The sequence below is a fragment of the Phoenix dactylifera genome, chromosome 16, assembly GCF_009389715.1.
Source record: "Phoenix dactylifera cultivar Barhee BC4 chromosome 16, palm_55x_up_171113_PBpolish2nd_filt_p, whole genome shotgun sequence".
Classification (NCBI taxonomy): Eukaryota; Viridiplantae; Streptophyta; class Magnoliopsida; order Arecales; family Arecaceae; genus Phoenix; species Phoenix dactylifera.
Genome location: NC_052407.1, coordinates 7,975,741 through 7,995,967, shown reverse-complemented (window position 1 = coordinate 7,995,967; position 20,227 = coordinate 7,975,741). Strand labels below are relative to the sequence as shown.

At 38.5% G+C, this 20,227-nt stretch overlaps 1 protein-coding gene across 1 annotated transcript; it reads left to right on the top strand.

The window, feature by feature from the left end:
* Positions 1 to 10,718: 10,718 nt before the first annotated feature.
* On the top strand, positions 10,719 to 11,979 carry LOC103698106 (nuclear transcription factor Y subunit B-3-like). Its single transcript, XM_008780079.3, has one exon. It carries the CDS (start codon positions 10,924 to 10,926, stop codon positions 11,593 to 11,595), a length of 672 nt encoding a protein of 223 aa, XP_008778301.2. The 5' UTR covers positions 10,719 to 10,923; the 3' UTR covers positions 11,596 to 11,979.
* Positions 11,980 to 20,227: the final 8,248 nt, after the last annotated feature.

The window sequence follows — 20,227 nt, the reverse complement described above, 5'->3', positions numbered from 1 at the left end:
ACTGGCTGGTTCTGGGTCAGTTCATATCTGAACAGTTTTGTCATGCATTTGCTTGGTCATGAGTTGGAAGAAAGTTTGTAAAGGCAATCTAGTTATCACTCACCCACAAAGATATGATCCATCATGTTGCTGCATATGCTGTTGTTTCAACTGCAACTCATGCATTGATACTTACATTCGAGACGAGCACCTGAATTGAATGATTTTGCAACCATAAAGTTGTTCCACTGTGACTTGGTGTGATGAGTTTGAAACATGAAAATAGACTTCCGGCATGCAACGATAAGACTTTGTGCCCCTGATCTCTTTGGATATTGCAATGGTAGAAACCTTATGGATTAGGATGCCCTTTTATGCCTGTGATATTCTTTTTTGGTTGAAAAGGGAGGTTAAAAACCACCCAATCGAAAGCAAGAAGTATTTACAAGAGGTGGGGAGGAGGATTGGACAGTGGGAGAGCTTAAGATGGATATTGGGAAACGGTGAGCAAGTTGCACCATCCACTCTTTGATAGAAATTTACAAGATATCCAGTATGGCACCCAGAGAGGAGGCAGTGGAGAGAAGAGTTTCAGTATATGTTGGAATAGGGAGAAGTGTTTTAGTAAGGCTTGCCCGGTACCGGACCTTGTACCGGTGCCACCCTAGTACAGTGTCGGTATTGTATGGTATGGAGTTTTTTTAATATATTGAGTGTCGGTACGTCACCCATACCGTGTACTAGTACCGAATCGGTATGCTACGCTAAATCCTATACCGTTCGGTTCGGGTCGATATAACGTACCTTGAGTTTTAGCAGTTTAACATAAGTCTACTGTTCTGTAAAAAAAATTATTCCATCAAAGAAACAGGATGTTGAATCAAAAAGTGTTGAATTAAGTTATAGAAGTATAGGACAATCTTCATGATTTATCTACAATCCTCAGTCATCCCCGAGTCTTGATACATATTCTTACTTTTATCTAAAGCTTCACGAAACCAGGTAAGTCTAACTGGTCTCAAAGCAGAGACCAATTATTGAAAAGACTATAACAACTAGACTTTGTGAAGGCAACTGAAGCAGCTCTGTTCCAGAAAACTCTAGAGTTCCTCTCTTTCTACATAGTCCCCCTGAGTCTTGATACATATTCTTACTTTTATCTAAAGTTTCACAAAGCTAGGTAAGTCTAGCTGGTCTGAAAGCATAGACCAATTATTGAAAAGACTATAACTGTTGGATATTGTGAAGGCAACTGAAGCAGCTCTGTTCTAGAAAATTCTAGATTTCCTCTCTTTCTACATAGTCCATGACACTGCAGAGATAAGCATGAGAATAGATGAATGCATTTCTTTAGGGAATTGTTGCAACCTCTAGGTGGAGATGAGATCTGTGAGTAATGCAGAGGTTGGCAAACACCAAAGATAAAGGGAGAAAGCTATCCAAAACTACTATATTTAAGGACAAGATGAAGATATAGTCTCGAGATTCAGAAGGTTTGCCACAAAATGTATATCCACCAAATGCCTTCTTGTCTTTCATGAAATGTTATCCCTTGTGTTAAGTTTTTTCATCAATGTGAGCCACAGAAAGCATTAATGTTGATTAGGACCTTCAACTTCCATAGTCAAGAGGTATGCTTCCATGTTTTTCCTCTGATACAAAATAAATTGTGAAGGGACAAGGTAGTGAAAATTCCCTTTCGATCCTATCTCCCACTAGCTCATCTAGAACTGAGTTGAGATCAATGCTTACAAGGAGATTTTTGAGCTTTCCTATTCTTCCAATGCCTCTAGAGAGACAGGAGTTGAAATTCTGAGGTTCAAGATCATTCATGAGTTGAAGAACCATGTCACCACATAGCTTTTGCACCTGCAGAGAGGGTATAAATTTTTGAAGGAAAACTTGAGAGGAGTCTCATCTATATAGCTATCTTCCCAAAAAGAGAGCTATAAGTCCATTGCCAAGTCTGAATCATACCTTGTTCCCAAAAGGTGGTAGCAAAGTGATCACATCTCTCTAGACTTTTAAGCACCTTCTTGATGGCTTCCAATTTGTTGATAATTTAATTTCCTATGGTACTTGATGATAAGTTGACTTTTGCATGGGCTTGATTCATTTCGTAAAAGACACCAACCCACTTTGCCAATACAGATTGGTTAAGAACTCTTAGATATTTCACCCCTAAGCCATTTTCCTCTTTCTTCATGCAGACCTTTTCCCAGCTTACTTTGCGATTAATTCCAACAGTAGTGCCAGAACCTGACTACACGAATGTCTTTATGAACTTATCTATTCTATGAGTGATCCAAGAAGAGTTGTTTATTAGCATATAGTACAGAGGAAGAGCTGGGAGTATAGAAATAGTCAGTGTGAGCCTTTCTCCAATGGAAAGGAGCTTTCGTTTCCAAGCTGACAATTTTAATTCTACCTTTTGAATGAGAGACAACTAATTGGTTTTAGTTAGCTTACCTGCTTTTAATGGGAGTCCCAAGTAAAGCGGTAGCAGTGCGAGTTTGTCGGGGAGCTATGAGGCACATCTCTTAGCTTCAAATAAGAGGTTGGCAATAATAGTGACCGCATCGTTCGCAAAGTTGATGGAAAGGCCAGAAATGAGTTCAAAGGTATAGAGAATGACTTTAAAGACGGCAATATTCTCCTCTTTTTTTTTTTTTTTTTTGCTTGGGCAAAAACAAGCGTTTCATCCGCATATCGAGGAATCTTGGTTCCTCCATAAATCCAGGGGATTCCCAATCCTTCTAAAATCCTAGAAAGAGCTATCTTGTTGAGCATTCCACACTAGGAGTGCCGTTAATATGAATAAATAGCAGGATAGTGGATCTCCTTGCCTTGGACCTTTCATGTAGAGAATCTAGTTGCCTAAAACTCCATTGGCATTCATTGCTATTTTGGAGGAGAAAGGATATTTTGCATCCAACCAATCCACTTGTCAGGGATCACTCTGTGTACTAGAAGTTTTGAAAAGAAGTCCAAGGTGAGATTATTAAATGCCTTTCCAAAGTCAAGTGGGCAGATAATTCCATCAGATGATCTTTTTGAGTGATGAATGACTTCGTTGACACACAGAATGTTATCAAGGATTGTCATGCCTTTAAAGTGCATCTTGAGTGGGTCAATAAGAGAAGACATGAAAGGTTGCACATGATTTGCAAGTACATTTAAAATGATTTTGATGCAATTGTAGATTAGGCTGATTAGATCGGAGATCAATAGGACATTTTGCTGCCTTTTATTTTGTATTAGGGTGAGGAAGGCGTAGTTTAATCTTGCCATATCCAAATTGCTATCATGCAATTGATTGTAAAGAGAAATAAGGTCCCACTTAATAAGTCCCAGAAGCATTGGAAAATGCATGAGGAGAAACCATGTGAGGTTGGGCTCTTATCGCTTTTGAAACTAAAAATTACTTTTTTAATTTCCTTGAGACAAAAAGGGTGAGCCAAGACACTGTAGGTCAAGGTACAATGGAGAGTATAGACTACACCAATCCAGGTCAAGAGAAATCCCTACAATGGTGAATCTTTTCCTGAAGAAGGATAATAATGCTTTTTTAATTTCCACCCCATATGGAATTTCTTGGCCTTTCCATTTCAAGTTAGAAATCCAATTAAATTTTTGATGGTAATTAGCAAATCTATGAAAAATTATGTGTTGTTATCTTCCTCTATGAGCCATTGAACTTTGGAGCATTGTTTCCAATTGTTTGTATAAAGCTTCTCTCACACCACCTAGAAAGATATGCATGTCAGAAAACTTGTTAGCACAAGTCCAATAGTAAGGGTCGATAGAAGCATGGGCATGCCACCGGTATAGGATAAGTCAGAAAGATGGTGATCGAAGGAAGGATATAGTAGCATGGTCTAGGTATTTTGATCTTCAAGAGCTTTCGCCACCATCACACTACTGCTTAAAAGAGATAAATTTAGAGATAGGAGTGTAGCACTGAGCTACAGTAGTAGAGATTCTATGTTATAGCTACTCTTAAGATAGAAACTATTGGTAGATTAAAAACTAAGACATGATAAAATGTATTGATTTGAATTGTTGAAGGATCCCTCATATAGAGTATAAATCTATTATTTATACTAAATATAATAACTGCCCACTCTGATAATTACCACGCATATCTAGCCTCCATTTTCGGTGGTTCCGATAACCGACACCAGTTATCCTTTACTACATATGCTCGTTGGCATGGTTGCCTTGCATCAACTGCTAGATCATTAATTTTATCGGTCTTAGTTTATCCTAACATAGTTTATATTGACTGTCTCTTTTATTTTGGCCTATAATACAATTCTTATATCTGGGAGTATCTCTAAATTCGCTTTAGTCGTCTTGGTCTACTCCTAAGTAATATAGTTGATCATGGCCAGGTCTTGAGTTTTCAATCTGGTTATCAATACCATGACTGAACCCTCCTCTTTTGGTCTGTGCCTTCTTACTTGGTGAAATTTGTCGTGGCCGAACTCTTATCTAGTTCAATAAGAATCACATGACCTTCATCTACTCTAATTTCATCAAAGCTAATCCGAAATGGTGTTTGCTCTTAGCCAACAGCTGGATTACTGAGATAGGGGTGTAAACAATACCTTGCATATCTCATTGGCCAATGATCAAGAGGCTGATGGGATGTCTGTCATCATCCCCTCGGTACCTGCAGAATAAAATTTTTTATTTATAATATTGATTTGCTGATTGAGTATTGCCTTTTTTACCAAAGCATCATTTCCACTTTTGATAATCTACTCGCAACTTTTTCGATTCCTCTGAGCTCTATGCTTCTGTCACATCTTCCTTCATGTAACACTTTTGTGCACCAAAAATGGCCCGCATATTGCTTAAAAGATCTTCCATATCCATCACGTACAAGGAGTTCCCTTCATCACATACATCTCCACAAAGCTTGGAACTCTTATTACCAAAAAAAATTGAAAGAAGGCAAACAATACTGGACTTCTCCTGTGCCCAAATCACATAAGAAGGCATTTACGTCGCGGATAATCTCCTGCTAAGATCGGACTCCTATGGATATCAGGACCAGCAAGGAATCAAAGCAACTTTTTACTGGACATCCAATCTGAGGAATCTGGGCGGTCTATGTGAGATGGAAAAACCATCCAGCATTGGACGTTTGAGAGACATCATTCAGCATGAACCAGGAGCACACCACATCGGACTCCCATAAAAAAAGCTAGGAGTGGACTCCCATCAGACTCCTCCATGAGGTGGATTCTCATCCAGCATCAGACTTCTATTGCCAAAAACAAATTTTAAGGCATCGCATGCCTCGGATTCCTACTATGCATGAAGGCATCAGACTCCCATCCAACCCTCCTCCGTGAGGCAGACCATCCACATCGAGCAGTTCTCCATGGGAATCCCCTTGCTCCCGCACCATCCAGATCTCCTTGGTCATAGACATCGTCCACATATGCCATCTGTGAGGCTGTCTCCTCCATCACACACACCATCCACATACGCCTTTGGTTGCTCATGCTTGTTGCTCTTTATATTTCTGGCTGCTAATCACCAATGGAAATATGTTTCAAATTTTCTCAAAGAGTCAAAGTATTACGGGTCGTACCATTTCTAGAAGCTAACAACCTCGAAATATCGCTCCATCCAAAAAGTCTTATCATAGCCTAGGAGGTACACTCGGTCTCATCATCCAAAGTGTTTGCTACTCAAGGCTCCTTAGCCTCCAAAGTTTGAGCAAGCCCGCTAGCCCTTATACTCATCCTTGTATATTCTCAAGGCCAATTGGTTATCGAGAATCAACCAGGCCAGTCGGCCCTTATACTTTTTCTCATATATTCTCAAAGCTCATTGGCCCTCGAGGTTCGAGCAGGCTTGCTGGTCCTTATACTTATTCTCGTAAATTCTTAAGGCTTGTTTGTCTTTGAGGTTCGAGCAGGCTTGCTAGCCCTTATACTCGTCCTTGTATATTCTCAAGGCCTGTTAGCTCTAAGGTTCGAGCAGGCTAGTTGGCTCTTATACTCGTCCTTAGCCAAGTATTCTCCTCCCATCAAGGCTTTATGAAAGATTATATTCTACTTCAATAAGGTGATTTTCAATACTTCTTATATGCCCTGATGATATTTCTGTCGACTTTACACACTTCGTGGAATTTTGATCTTATTATATGATATGTTTGGAAGGTGCTTCAACTTATTTCCTCCATCACTATGGCTATCATGGAATTTTGATTATATTTCATCTTGTCTTTAAGAAGCATTATTATCATATCTTAAAAGCACTTATAGTTATCCTGATTGGTCTCTGCAAATATTTTAGCTTGGCTAATACTGGTATAATCTCATCTCATTATGATCCCATGATCTTCATCTCGGCGAGCCTCTAAAGACATTATAATGTTGTGTCTTTTTCTCAAAGCATTCAGCTGACCTTTAGTGCTTGGATTATTTGATTAAGCCTTTATCTCGACCTACTTGCTGCCTAGCTTTATTTAGCCGACCTTACTTATATCTATATATCACTAGCCTGATCTGTCCCACCTCGGCATCCTTAAAACAACCTCGAGCAAACATTCAGATGACAAGCAAAAGATAAAGGTATGCTTGAAATGATTTCATTATATGATTATATAGCAGGTCAAAGATTGAACTAGACTACTACGAAAGAAGAAGAACAAGACTGGCCAAGCACTAGTTCTTCAAGGTTGACGACTCTGACAAGGCCACTTGGTTCAGGAGACCATCCTTTACCTCATCCTACTCCTCTATGGTGGCACCAAGAAGTGCAAGATGGGGGCCTATAGAAACCTATAGCTTGGGGCTCGATGGCTCCCAACTTTGCCATCATTGTCCTGCTCCCTATCCTCCTTGTTGTTGTCCATGACTGGGTCGAGGCCACTGAAGTTGGCCCCAGGGAAGAGCCTCAACACCTAGCTTCAATACTCATCAAAGCCCTCTATGTAGTACTTGATCATGGTGGGTGAGCGATGCATGATAGCTCTCCGATGCCTTGAACTTCTTCATGACTCAAGAAGCTCTCTTCTTGGCTTGGGTGATCCAAAACTGAGCGATCTTTAGTTCTTCCTCTGCTGCAGCTTCCTAGAGTAGGGCCCCTTTGATCCGATCCTTCTCTACAGCTAGCCCGCTCTTGAAGAATCACATCTTAGCTTCTGCCTTAGCCGCCTTCTCCCTAGCATCTTGGAAGGTCAACTGGAGCTTCTCCTTATGATACTGAAGACATCTTTCTCATGGAAAGTCCATATTACATAGAAGAGAAACGAAGATCGGCAAAAGGACTATTCTCCTTAGAGGAAAAGAAGAAGGAGAAGCAATAGAACCACCACCCTAAGATGATCTGGGATGATTCAGCGAGTAGGTTTTGCAAAAACCTCTCATTATGATAGAAAGGGCACTCAGAACTTCTCCAAATACAACAGACTCACAAAGGCCTCCACTCTCCTTTTACAAGGCTCCCACTAAAATTCAAACTCCAAAGAGTCTAATTCCAATGGAAAAGGGACTCTTCATTTATAAAAAGGACTCAAGAACTAGGTATGCAAAGGAGAGACATAGGTTATTCTACACCATACTCTTCTTCTTTCCTTCTCCCATTGTTCTTAATACTCTATTTGACTTAGGCATCGAAAGGCCCAACCGAAGCAAATCTAGCAAGCTTTTCTCTTCCTTTTGTTGTAGATCTGTGACTCTCCATGGCAGATTGACGCTCCATCTTCTACCATCGCAGATTGAGTGGATTGATTAGCACCCTCTACATTTCGAGATCATTAGACCATCATCAGATAGGATTTGGGCATCAACAATACTTTTGATAATTTACTGTATTTAACCTGATTCAAATTCCTGTGACTGATGTAGAATCAGGGGCGTATGGTTGCAACCAGGTTTTGAATGATTTTTTAAATCAAGTTGTGGGATGGCAGGATAGCGTTTACCTTATTCCAACTAAAGATAACATGTGAATTTGATTGCGAATGGATAGTGAGTAAATTGTGTTGGACTGTGTTTTTTTCACTTGTTTGTAACTGTGAAGGACCTTTTTAATGGTTTGTGAGCATGTTGGTGGTTTTTGAAATTTCACTTGGTATCAGTCTTCTCGGTGGTTCATGGCAGTGAACTTTGATTTGTAAATGAATTGCACTTAGGATTGCAGTGCAGTGACAGTCCCAAGCACAGGTATCGTCCTGGTTATTGGTTATAATTTCATTGGCAGTTCGATTAATGGTTTATGATAATTAGTTCATTTATTGTTTACGTGATTGTTGTTAATGGACTGCTGTCCAGGTTCAAGAAAATTAGTTCACATATTGTATGTATTGCTTTTAGGTGCATGCTTGCACGTGTCATACCTCCTTAGCTTAGCTTAGTACTTGGTCTTAAAAATATTTTAATATTATACCACATAATACGGTAAACTTCGTATTCTGTAGGAAGAAATAGATATATTATTGCAGCAAATAAACAGTTCAGTATGCATGGTCTCGCCATCAACAAATACTAGGTCATTAGCCAACAAATTAAAACCCCATGAAACAGACAACTCATATAGATTCAGGGTGGCACCGACAGTACAAGAGGGTGCCACCCACTATTTCAGGACATTTGGGCTATGACTAGTAGCGGTATGGCCTCCAGGGCTAAACATGTGTTCAAAGAGGCTAATGAGGCCACAGACTGGATGGCCTCGTATGTAGCTAGTCACTCCGGAGGTGTCATATGGCACCCACTACTTTAGAAAATCTAAGCTATGGCTAGTGGTAGTATGGCCTTCTGGACCAAGCATGTGTTCAGAGAGGCCAATGAGGCCATAGCCTAGGTGGCCTCATATGTAGCTAGTCATTCCGGAGATGTTTTATGGGTCGAAAAGAGAAAGTTGCCTAGAGCATTTCGGGATTTGTTGTTCTGAATTTATTGGATGTATCCGTACTAAAACTATATAAATTATCTACTTTCGGGAAAAAAAAAAAAGAAAGACAACTCATATAATCTATAGATTAACTCCCAAATTGACATTCTGCTTCCCATAGTTACCCACCAACCAGAAGGTATAGTGATGCCATGCCCTTGAGCGGCGGGGATGCCACTAAATACTAGATAATGCACTTCCCTCTAGCCTTGCATTTTCTAGGCTCACTCACTCGCTTTCTGAGCTTTGTTTTTATTTATTTTGGATGAGCTTGTTCATAATTTTTTTTTCCCTTCATGGACTAGAGCTGGAGTATCGTGCCATAAAATGTAGCCACAACTTGGGCCAGAAAAAAATGTTGATCAGAAAACTAGGATTTTGGCCAAACAAATAGGAGATTAGCATACCTTGAACGGCGGACAGGATTTGCAGCTGCCAATTTTGTGCGGAGATGATCTCCTTCCACAATAATTGTAAAAACAAATGATGTTGTTGGGGGAGACGCGTAGGTCATCGTCTGAAGATCCGACAAGGCCCGTTCTTGTCGAGAAACAAACGGCCGCTATCCCTCCATGCGTTGCCATCAATGATGCGACATCGGGACCAAGAGTCAACGGACCCAGCCATCCGCTCTCCATGGCCCTCGCGCGCGCACCCTCTCTCAGGGATTCCCAATGTTGCTGGAAATTGGATCCGGGGGCGGCCGTCGGCTGAGGAGGAGGAGCTCCGGGAAGGCTTGGCGAACGGCGGTGATCCAGCGATGTGCGGCGTCCTCCGGAGGACCTGCAAGAACCGGTGGCCGGGTTTTTCCGGCGCCGGCCCTCCGATGCTTAAGTCAGAGAGGGCAAGTATATGAACGAACGGAGGTAGAAGTAAAATAGTCAGAATTTCAATCTCCCCGCCCCCCCTAAAATGGAGAAGTTCCCCTTTTATAGAGGAGGATGGGTTACCTGTGATGTGACGGGGCAAACGGTCTGTCGTACAATTGGGCATGCAGTAGAAATTAATGCTCGATCGTGTGAATCAATGCTGCTACTGTTAGAGATTAGGCCAAAGCTCTTGAGTCGTCGTGGAGTCGTGCCATCATTCATAACCAAGCAGGTTTGCCGTAAGAGGCTTGATGTCTCTAGGCAAAAGAAGCCATACGCTTTAATTGTTGAGTACGCTGAGGGCCTGCAAGTGCCATGCGCTTTGATGGTTGAGTGAACAGGATGCCCGCAGGACCCATACACATTAATTGTTGACGAAGGCAACACGTAGTCTTTCGGTCGCGCTGCGGGGGAATGTGACCTCAGCGCGCAGGTCGGGCGTCTTTGGGTTCGTAGAGCTATTCGGGTGCTTCCAGGTCGAAAAGGGACTGCTCGATCGTCTACAGGTCGGAAGGGGTCTGCTCGGTCGGCCCCTGCTCGAAGGGGTCTGCTCGGCCGGCCTCTGCTCGAAGGGGTCTGCTCGGCCGGCCCCTGCTCGAAAGGGTCTGCTCGGACAAGCGTGGCGACATATTTTTCCCCCAACATCCTAAAACTCAATAGTTGAAGACCCAATTCGCTCCCGATTCTTTAGTTAAAGAGCCTTAAAAGTTAAAAGTTGCTCCCTTCTTAGAAACTTCAATCTCTATCGATGAGCACGTAACAACTTCATCATTTATAATATTTTTTTATCAGCACAATTCTGTATCGATCTATATTAATTTTTTTTATTAGTATAATTTTATTAAAATAATTTTAGCTGTCACGGTATTATTTATAATATTTTGGATGCCTAAATTATTTTTTATATATTGAGTGCGTATACGAACATATGCAATTTTTGGGATGTCCCAAATACAAAAAGAGGCCCGAAATAAAGTCACTTCTCCCTTTCTTTTTCTCTTATTTTCCCCCCCTTCCCCGAATATTTCAACATTCTCCACCCTAATTTCTACTTTTAGGGAAATCTACAGCTCAAGGAAGCGTTTCTGTTCCTAGAGAGATCGACCATTGGCGATTATACTGGGGAGTTTTTCACCGGAGATTCTGACCGATATTGATGCCGGATTCGGATAACGAGTCAGGGGGGCAGAACAACAGCAATAATAATGCGGGGGAGTACTCGTCGCCGAGGGAGCAGGACCGCTTCCTGCCGATCGCCAACGTGAGCCGGATCATGAAGAAGGCGCTGCCGGCGAACGCCAAGATCTCCAAGGACGCGAAGGAGACGGTGCAGGAGTGCGTCTCCGAGTTCATCAGCTTCATCACCGGCGAGGCCGCCGACAAGTGCCAGCGCGAGAAGCGCAAGACCATCAACGGCGACGACCTCCTCTGGGCCATGACCACCCTCGGCTTCGAGGACTACGTCGAGCCTCTCAAGGTCTACCTCCACAGGTTCCGCGAGATGGAGGGAGAGAAGTGTAGCGCCGGCGCCTCCGCCTCCTCCCAGTCTCAGTACAACGACGGCGGCGAAGGTGGAGCAGGCGGCGGCGCGCCGAGCATGGGGAACAATATAGTTGGTTTCGGTGGAGGTGGTGGTGGCGCTGGTGGGATGATGATGATGATGATGGGGCAGCAGATGTATGCGTCACCGCCATCCTATCACCACCAGATGTCTACTATGACTACGAGTGGGAGGAGCAGCATGGGCGGCGGCGGCGGCGGCGGCGGCGGTGGAGGTGGTGGTTCTTCTTCTTCTTCCCCAGGGCTTGCAAGGCAAGGAAGGGTATGAGTGATATATGTTGGTTTAGTTAGTTAAGATCGGTTGATTTGGTTATTCTTGTCTTAATTCTCATGTGGAGAAGGAAGTGATGTATATCATAGTGTAGCCTTTGATGGTGGGAGAAAGGTGAGCAAGAAGAAACATCCTAGACCTCTGAGGAATTAAAATGGTGATATTGATGCGAAATGGATTTACTTATCTTAGCATTTCTCTCTGTTGTATCATTGATAGATGGGTTCTAGGAGGAGAGATGCATATTATTTATTACTGGTATTTTTGTTATTTACATGTTGAGATCTAATCTCTTTTTATTTTATTATTTGCAGTTGCAGATTTGGTATATAAGAACCATTTTTAGTGTAAAAATGATAATCCATTGTGTGCTTTGTATTATCAGTATTCCATTTCTATGTGATGGTGTGGTTTTTCTTTCCTCTTTAGAGGAAAGAATGAATTATTTATTTACAGGTTTCTATTTCTCCCCTTTTACTTCCATAGTCTTATTTACTTGGGCAGTCTTCTTGGAGACTTGAATGAAATGGATAATATTATTTTTCTTTGGAAAATGTGGATTAGGGAAAAATGGGTAAAGGATACTGTGTGACTTTGTGTTGGGAGTTAGGAGGAAAAGGAGCTCTGGGGGTTATATGGGGTCTGTCCTACAACTATTGGATCATAGGAAAAAGCATTCCTACTGACCTTTCCCACATGTGCCCTAGGTCATACTTGTTTTCCAATGTATGCAGATAGCTGTGCAAGAAAGAGAAGGGAAAAGAAATTGGAACCTAGAAAAGGATAGTCTACAGTTTAATATTTAATTTAACATTTTAAAATTTTTAATAAATAATTATTTAAAGTTTATAAATTGGATAGATTTTATTAAATCTTTACTAATTCAGACTCAATGATCGACTTTTTAGATTGAAGATCCGTACTATTAAGGATGTTTTTACACAGTCTATCTGAGAATTATATTTTTTTCTTGTCTCTAACTTATGGATCAAGTGGATACAAAAATTATTGATTTTAATGAGATGAGAACATATTTTGTTATGACCTGGGAATCATAATCTTTTTTGAATTTTTAGTCTATACATTTTTTATTTATTTATGCAGATCATGATTAATAAAAATATTCTTAAACTGAATATCCTTCCATATATTTCAGCATGCTAGTCTAATGGACACTGCCTATTTTCATCCACAAGATATGTAGGTTAGAGAACTTCAAAAAAAATATATATATATTTCTACAGATTCATACAAATTTAGATAATAATTGAAGATGTGGATCTTTAATTTAAATATCCTAACATTGATTTTGGAATCATTTAAATATTTACTAACGATTTGATATAATATGGTCCAAAACATTTTAAGTTTATAGATTATCTTCGCAGCATACACAACATCACACAAGCTAGGAATACTGCAACAAATGCTGCTAGTTAGATGTCATATGTTTTCTCTCTCCACAAAGTTCATTCTAGTTCTGGGTTTTGAAAAAGAACCTCAAATTTAGACCAAGTTCTAATTTCGCAAAGAAGATTATATATCATATTTGCACCAACAAGTCTTGCATTCCTGTATCGCTTTCGATTAAACAACATCATGTGTTCAAGAACTTAAGTTTAAAATCTAATTCAAAAATTAGTCTTTAAGATCCGTTTTGAAATGGCAGACTTTTATAAAAAAATCATTGGATTTAAACGAAAAATTAAGTCAACCTGTGTTGTATTAACCCACTCTGAAGACATGATTTGAGATAAAAGTACCTTTGTTTTCAGATTTACGCAAAGGAGTTGAAAAGCTAGAAAGTGCTATGGTCATGCGATGGCATTTGACCCTCAAGTGCTTAAAGAGCTTCAACCATTTCAATGTTAGGACCTGGGATATATTTGAAGTACCAAAAACTTTGAAGATTTAGTATATAGCATAGCTGAAATATCTGAATGAAATCACACTGATTATATTTGGTATCAAGTTAGATTTCTAATATATATATTCTCAATATGATGTTAGAAGAGAAAGTTATGATTGAAATACAAAAGTTGCACCAAAGCTATTAAAGCTACGAAATTTAAATATTGTAACCAAGCCAATTGATTCAGTTTAATGATGAAAAATCCTCCTTTTTAGTTTTCTTAAACCTGATTTTTTTTTAAAAACCCCGCACCTTCTTTTATTGATATAAAGGACTCCTTTTAGGTGTAGGAAAGCCTTTGATTATAGCCATTTACTACTATTAAAGGAATTGAGTGGTGCCTTTATTTCGTCACTTTTTCAAGAGCATGCAACTGCTATTTAGGCAGGGGATTAGCTAGAAAATCCTATCTTTATTTAGCAAACACTTGAGTTGAATTCTAGAAACACCCAAGAGTCCTAGTAAATGCAAAGGACTTTAAGATAGTTTAAATATCTCCTAGTTCCCTTCTTTTGGTATACACTAAAGGTATTGAAGCTTTTAAATGGCTTTTGTTAATATTCTTTGGTGTTGTGCTATGTGGTGTGATTCCGAAGCAATACTAGTTGAATTCTAGAGCCCCTTTTACTTGAAGCTCTTGCAATATAGATAAAGGTGGGGAAAATATGAATAAGGACCAATGTGACTAATTAAATTTATAGAACTATTTGATGAGATCCCAACTAATTAACCTAAATTTTGTTTTCTTTGCATTCAAAAGTTTATAAAATTTTTTATTTTCTTCCTTGATTACACGATTTGAATTCTTTTCTGAAATTTGGGAGGAGTTAACTATCCAACGGTATCTCGTCATTAAAATATTACCTGTGCTAGTCTTCTATTTGCAAATAAAACCATAATCACCTACTTACCTATACTAGTTAAATACTCTGTTTTTTTTTGGTAAAAATACTTTCTTTCTCCAGTACTTTCTTTAATATTATAGTAATCAAATAGTGGTAATTTATTAATAATAAATAAAAAACTAATACTTAACTAAATCTTTATCCCAAACTAGTCCACTCCACTTGGATGAGTGTCATACTTTTTGAAAACTATTGAGATATCAATTCTTTTCTTAATACCTCATTCCTTCTGCATATATCAAATCATTTCTTTGTCCTTATACATCTATTGGTCTATGTTGTATATGTTTAGACCATCGAAGTCGTTCTTCTCTTGTTCTTAATTGATTCTATCTCCATCTTTTGCAAATAATTTTATTTTTTATCCTATATTTTCTTGTATTAGCACAAATCCATCTCAAGATTCTCACTTTGGCCACGCTCATCTTATGCATATATTGTCTTTTAGCTGCCTAAATATTCAGCATCGTAAAACATAACAAGTCATATAGTTATTCTATAAAAATTTTCTTTCAACTTAGTAGGTATCTAATCATATATTATTTAAAGTTTATTTTTCCATTTCATCCAACTTAGTCCAATTGATAACATCCTGTATATTATAAATAATTAATTTTAAAATACCAAAAGTAGTCTTTCTTAGAAACTTCATGTTCCTTAATTTTTTACTCTACCTTCATTTCTATTTCGAATTTTACTAACATTATATTTTGTGTTTCCGTCTTAATCCTACTTAACCTAAAACTCTTGGATTCTAATACACTCCTTCATGATTCTAACTTATGAGAAACTTCATTCTGAGTCTTAAATCATATGCACTAAATAAGAAATATAATAAAAGTAGTAAAACAAATTACGTGCTATTGACATCATAGCATATAACTTCCTTGGTGATTAACTTAGTTAGACTTAGGTATTCAATGGATCAGCTCAGCATATTCTTAGTGACTTGAAACTGCAATCCACCTCCGTTTGAACAAATGGATGTTGACAATGATGATATTAGGGATTATTCTCAACAACAATCGCTCGTGCAAAACCGTATATGTAGAGGCTGTCTATGTTACTCCTTTGTTGAGCAAACTTATCTTTTAAAAAAACCCAAAAGAATATTTCAGCACATATTTGAGGATTTTCAGAACAGATTTCAAGAGGCAGCCCAAAGCTTAATACTATATCCAAGATTCAAACAAAGTGGATAGATGATTGCTGGTAAGTATCTCAAGGCGTTGATGATACTAGCAAATATATTCAAAGTCCTGAGAATAGAATGGCTGATCCCTTGGCTGAGAGTGCAAGAATTATAAAATAATACAACCGCAAAGAGTTCAAAGTAAATAAGAAAAGAACAAGAAATTTGGCCAAAACTGTAGGCAGAAAAGACGAGGAGATGGGGGTGGAGTCAGAAATCCTCCATGCAGCCAGGTTATAATTTTATTGAATGTGCGAGCGCTATTTATTATTTAGGGTCTATTTGTTTTTTTTCTAATTTCTTATTCTGAAATTTTCATCTTTTCCAAATATAAGGAGAAAAAAAGATTGGATAAAAAAATGCTATTTTCTCTACAATTTAATGAAATATAACATGCAGATTAATGTCGAAGATAGTATTTGCACAAGATTTCTGCTATTCCTTGCTTTTACTTTCACTTTTTTTTCAAAAAAAAATAAATCTTTGCTACCAAATGCTCTAGAATTTACAAACAATTTTCTTAAAAAAAGTTTCATCATAAATATTTTGCAGTCTAGTTTCCTTTTTTTTTTTTTGAGGTTCTTCTTGCGCTTTTGAAAACTAAAACGAAAAAATCGAAGCAATACCAAAGTGTCCCTTAAGTATTTTTTTTCTCCTGTTGTTTCTTTTCTATCCATATGAATGAATGAATGACCGGAATTAGTTTATAATCGAAAATCTTTGAGTCTGCTTCATGTGGCCATTTGAAAGTATGAAGCCCTGTACTGGATAAGAAAAAAAGATTCAGAGTAAATTACAAAAATCCTCCTGAGGTTTGTGTTTATTCTAGGTACACCTATTAGTTTGGAAAACCTACACTTATACCCTTAGGATTTAACAACGTCTATTAAATCGTTTACGTAATATGAAAAGATGAAGGTACCCCTAAATATTATTGATGCCTAACCAGTCGATCTCGGCCCTTTTTCCCCATCTCGTCATCCCCTTTCCTCCGAAGATTAGGGTTCCTCCCTTCTTTGATTAATCTTGTAGGAAGCAAGAATATTACTCTGATCAACCAAGCGTATCTAAGTGACTGAGCCTACTGTTCGATAAGTTCACCTTGGTTCCATTTTTTTTTGAAAAATCTTAAATTTGCACTTTTTTGGAAAAAAAGTGAGGATTGATGTTTTTTGTTCACCCCCTATCCTATTTCTTTGTGTTGCATCAATGTCAGAAATGAAATATTTCCATCTGAAGTTCTAGAAAAATATCCATACATGGTTCCTTTCCCCTTATGGTGTTGTAAAAGAATTCTAACTAGTTGTAGAAAATAAACTCAAGTTGTAAATCAACTCTAGTTGTAATTTTAGATATGCTTGAAAAAGAAATGTCAACTTGAAGTTTTTAAAATATAGGTCAATTGAATTTTTTATAAATGAACTCTAGTGGTCTCCTTCCTCCTATGCTGGTCCAGGCTTGCAGCAACAATGGTGGCTTTTTTCAAACGTTGCTTTCTATGTCCCACCCTAAGTTTTCATTGCTGAATTTAAAACAATGGTGGCTCATAGCAGCATTTTCTTTACTCTGTTAGTGCTATATGTGCAGCATTGTGCTCTTGTTTTCTTTCAAATTAAAAAAAAAAGGCCTGCACTTTTAGCTTTTACATATTAATAATATAATGACTGTTCAACTCATTCATTCAAGGGATTTATCAGTTTTTTTGTTACTGTTTGTAACTATTTCATTTTAGTTAGAACACCATCTTTTACATAATGAGCTATTCACTTTAATATGAACTAATATATAGTGATTGATTTATGTGGGGGTGTAATGGCTTATCATAATTTGGTTGTGCACTATGGGGATTGACAATTTTGGATTGACAATGTAGACGAAGATTATTATTCGCACTTGGAAATGGTGGCTGATGTGTATGCACTAATTGGTAAGAACGATGCGAATCTTACTATCTCACGTGGCAGTACTAGTGGGTATTTGATTAAGAATGATAATGATCTAATCCGTATGTTTAGCACACATGGAGTTAATGAGATTCACTTGTTGTTAAAGATAATGTTGATAATCCAGTTCCCTCTATAGTTATTCCTTCTGGATGGGATGTAGGTGAAGTTGAAGTTAAAGGTCAAGTTGGAGGGGATGTTGGAGGTGAAGTTGGAGGGGAAGTTGGAGCGGATGTTGGAGGGAAAGTTGGAGGTAGATATGAGAAAGATAGTAGATAGAGTGAATCAATAGATATTGGTACGGAAGAAGATGTGTCGGAATTGTTAGATGTATCCTTTTTCTAACTCAGATAATGGTGACTGGATGATGGAGGAAGAGCCAAATGATGTGGATGGGAATGAGTCAACTGATGGGGTTGATGATGAGATATCTAAGGATGATGGCAGTGATGATCAGCTAAGTAATGTGAACTCTGGTGCGTCAATTGATCTAGTGAACAATGATGAAAAGTCCAGTTCTAGGGTGAGGAGAAGGAACTTCTCACTGATTATATAGGGCAAACCATTTAAGGTTGTAGAGGTGAGAGAAATTGTGTTTGAGAAAGGGTAACTATTTGTGGATAAGAATGAGTTCAGGAATGCATTAAGAAATTATGCTATCCAAGGTGTCCATGAACTTAAGAGGGATAAGAATGAACCTGACAAAGTGATTGCCCACTACTTAGGTCAATGATGTAATTAGAGAATTCATGTATCTCTTATACCTAACCGTAGAACATTCATGCTAAAATCCAAAGGGGCAGTATACATGTGTAAGACCTATAAAGAATAATAATGCAAACTCTAAATAGATAGCCAAGGTATTAGAGTATCACTTAAAGGCAGATCCACATATGAATTATGAGCTAATGTACCAAATTTTGGCTGAAAAGTATAGCATTGAGCCTCACATGATGTAGCTATATAGAGCAAAAAGAAAAGCTCTAGAAGGGGTGGAGGGGAAGCATAGTGAGTGCTATTCCAAGTTGTCTAGATATGCTGAAATAGTTGGGGCAAAATATCCTAGTACATTGATCAAAATTGAGTTACATGAGAGGCATGTGCAATCTAAAGAGCCCCCAATGTTTAATAGGATCTTTGTATGCTTTGAGGCACTGATGAAGGGCTATTTAGAGGGTTGCATACCCTTGATATGATTGGATAGTTGTCATTCGAAAGGGTCCTTTGGTGGTGTACCACTTTGTCCAGTTTTCATTGATGGAAAAAGGGGATTGCTTCCTGTGGCTTATGGTGTGGTGGAGATTGAGTGCAAGGATAGCTGAAGATTTTTTTTGGAGCATCTATATGTTTGCTTTGGTGGGGACACCGTAGAAAGGCCATTAATTATAATGTCTTATAAGCGAAAAAAATGTAGTTCTTTCACATTCCATGCTTTAATTTGCTTACAAGTTGTTTAATTTCCATTATGTGAATAGTTTACTCATACTGCCTAATCAATGTGTAGGGTTTGGTTGAGGTAGTTACTGAGATATTCTCAGATGCCAGTCATAGATTCTGTGCTAGGCATTTGTATAGCAATTTCAGATCAAAGTTTTGTAGTTTATTGCTGAAGTTTGACTTTTAGAATGCTGTGAAAGCATATGATCAGGTTTTGTTTGAAGACGCCAAGAAAAGAATGAAGGGGCATTATGCTGAGGCTTATCAACACATGATGAAAATACCTCTATTAATGTGGGCAAGGAATGCTTTTTGTCGAGAAGCTCGCAGTAACCATATCACAAATAATATGTGTGAGTCTTTTAATCAATGGGTGGGAAAGTTTAGGAGCAAGCCCATTCTTGGCTTGCTTGAGAATATGAGGATGAAGCTGATGGTAGACTACAGAAGAGGTATGCAAAGGGATGTACTTGGGAGGACAAACATACTCCTTTTGCTAGGCCAAGATTGGATAAAACTACAGAAGTTTCAAGGGTCTGTAAGTTGATACCAGCAAGCAAGCAAGAATTCCAAGTGCTGGAAGGAAGTAGAAAAATTGTTGTTAATTTGAGTAAAAAAAATTGTACCAATGTTGAGAATGAGATCACTGGATTACATCGTAAACAAGCAATGGTATGTGTTGGTTATACAAGAGGAAATTTGGAGGAATTGTATGATGAATGTTATATAGTAGAAAAATACTTGAAAGCATACAACTATGCCATTCATCTATTACTTGATACAAACCTTGATCCAAGAAATGCTGGTGAGAATTTACAGCCTCCATCTCTCAAAAGATTGCTTGGAAGGCTACGAAAAAAAAAGGAGAAAATATGAAGGTGAACCCATTGGGAGAAAAAGGTCAACCACTATGAGGTGTGATAATTGTAAGAAATTTGGCCATAATAGGAGGACCTGCTAGTGTGCTCCTGTGGCAAAAAAGATAAATTTTCTCAAGATTTTTAACTTCATTAGATCATATTACAACATTTTCTTGTGATTTTTACAGAAAAAAGCATAAGAACACTCCTCAAGCCAAGCTAGTATATCCCAATAGTCCCAAGTATGTGATGGAATACTTAAAACTAGATCTCCTTTAAGGGGAAGGGTAGATCTACTACAAGAGGTGGATTTGTTAGAATAGGGAGGCCTCGAGGAGGTGGTTGAGGGAGTGGTGGCCATGGTTCAAGGGAGAGTAGCA

Excerpts from the sequence above, each read along its gene's own strand:
- LOC103698106 (XM_008780079.3), top strand. The coding sequence starts at position 10,924 with ATGCCGGATTCGGATAACGAGTCAGGGGGGCAGAACAACAGCAATAAT.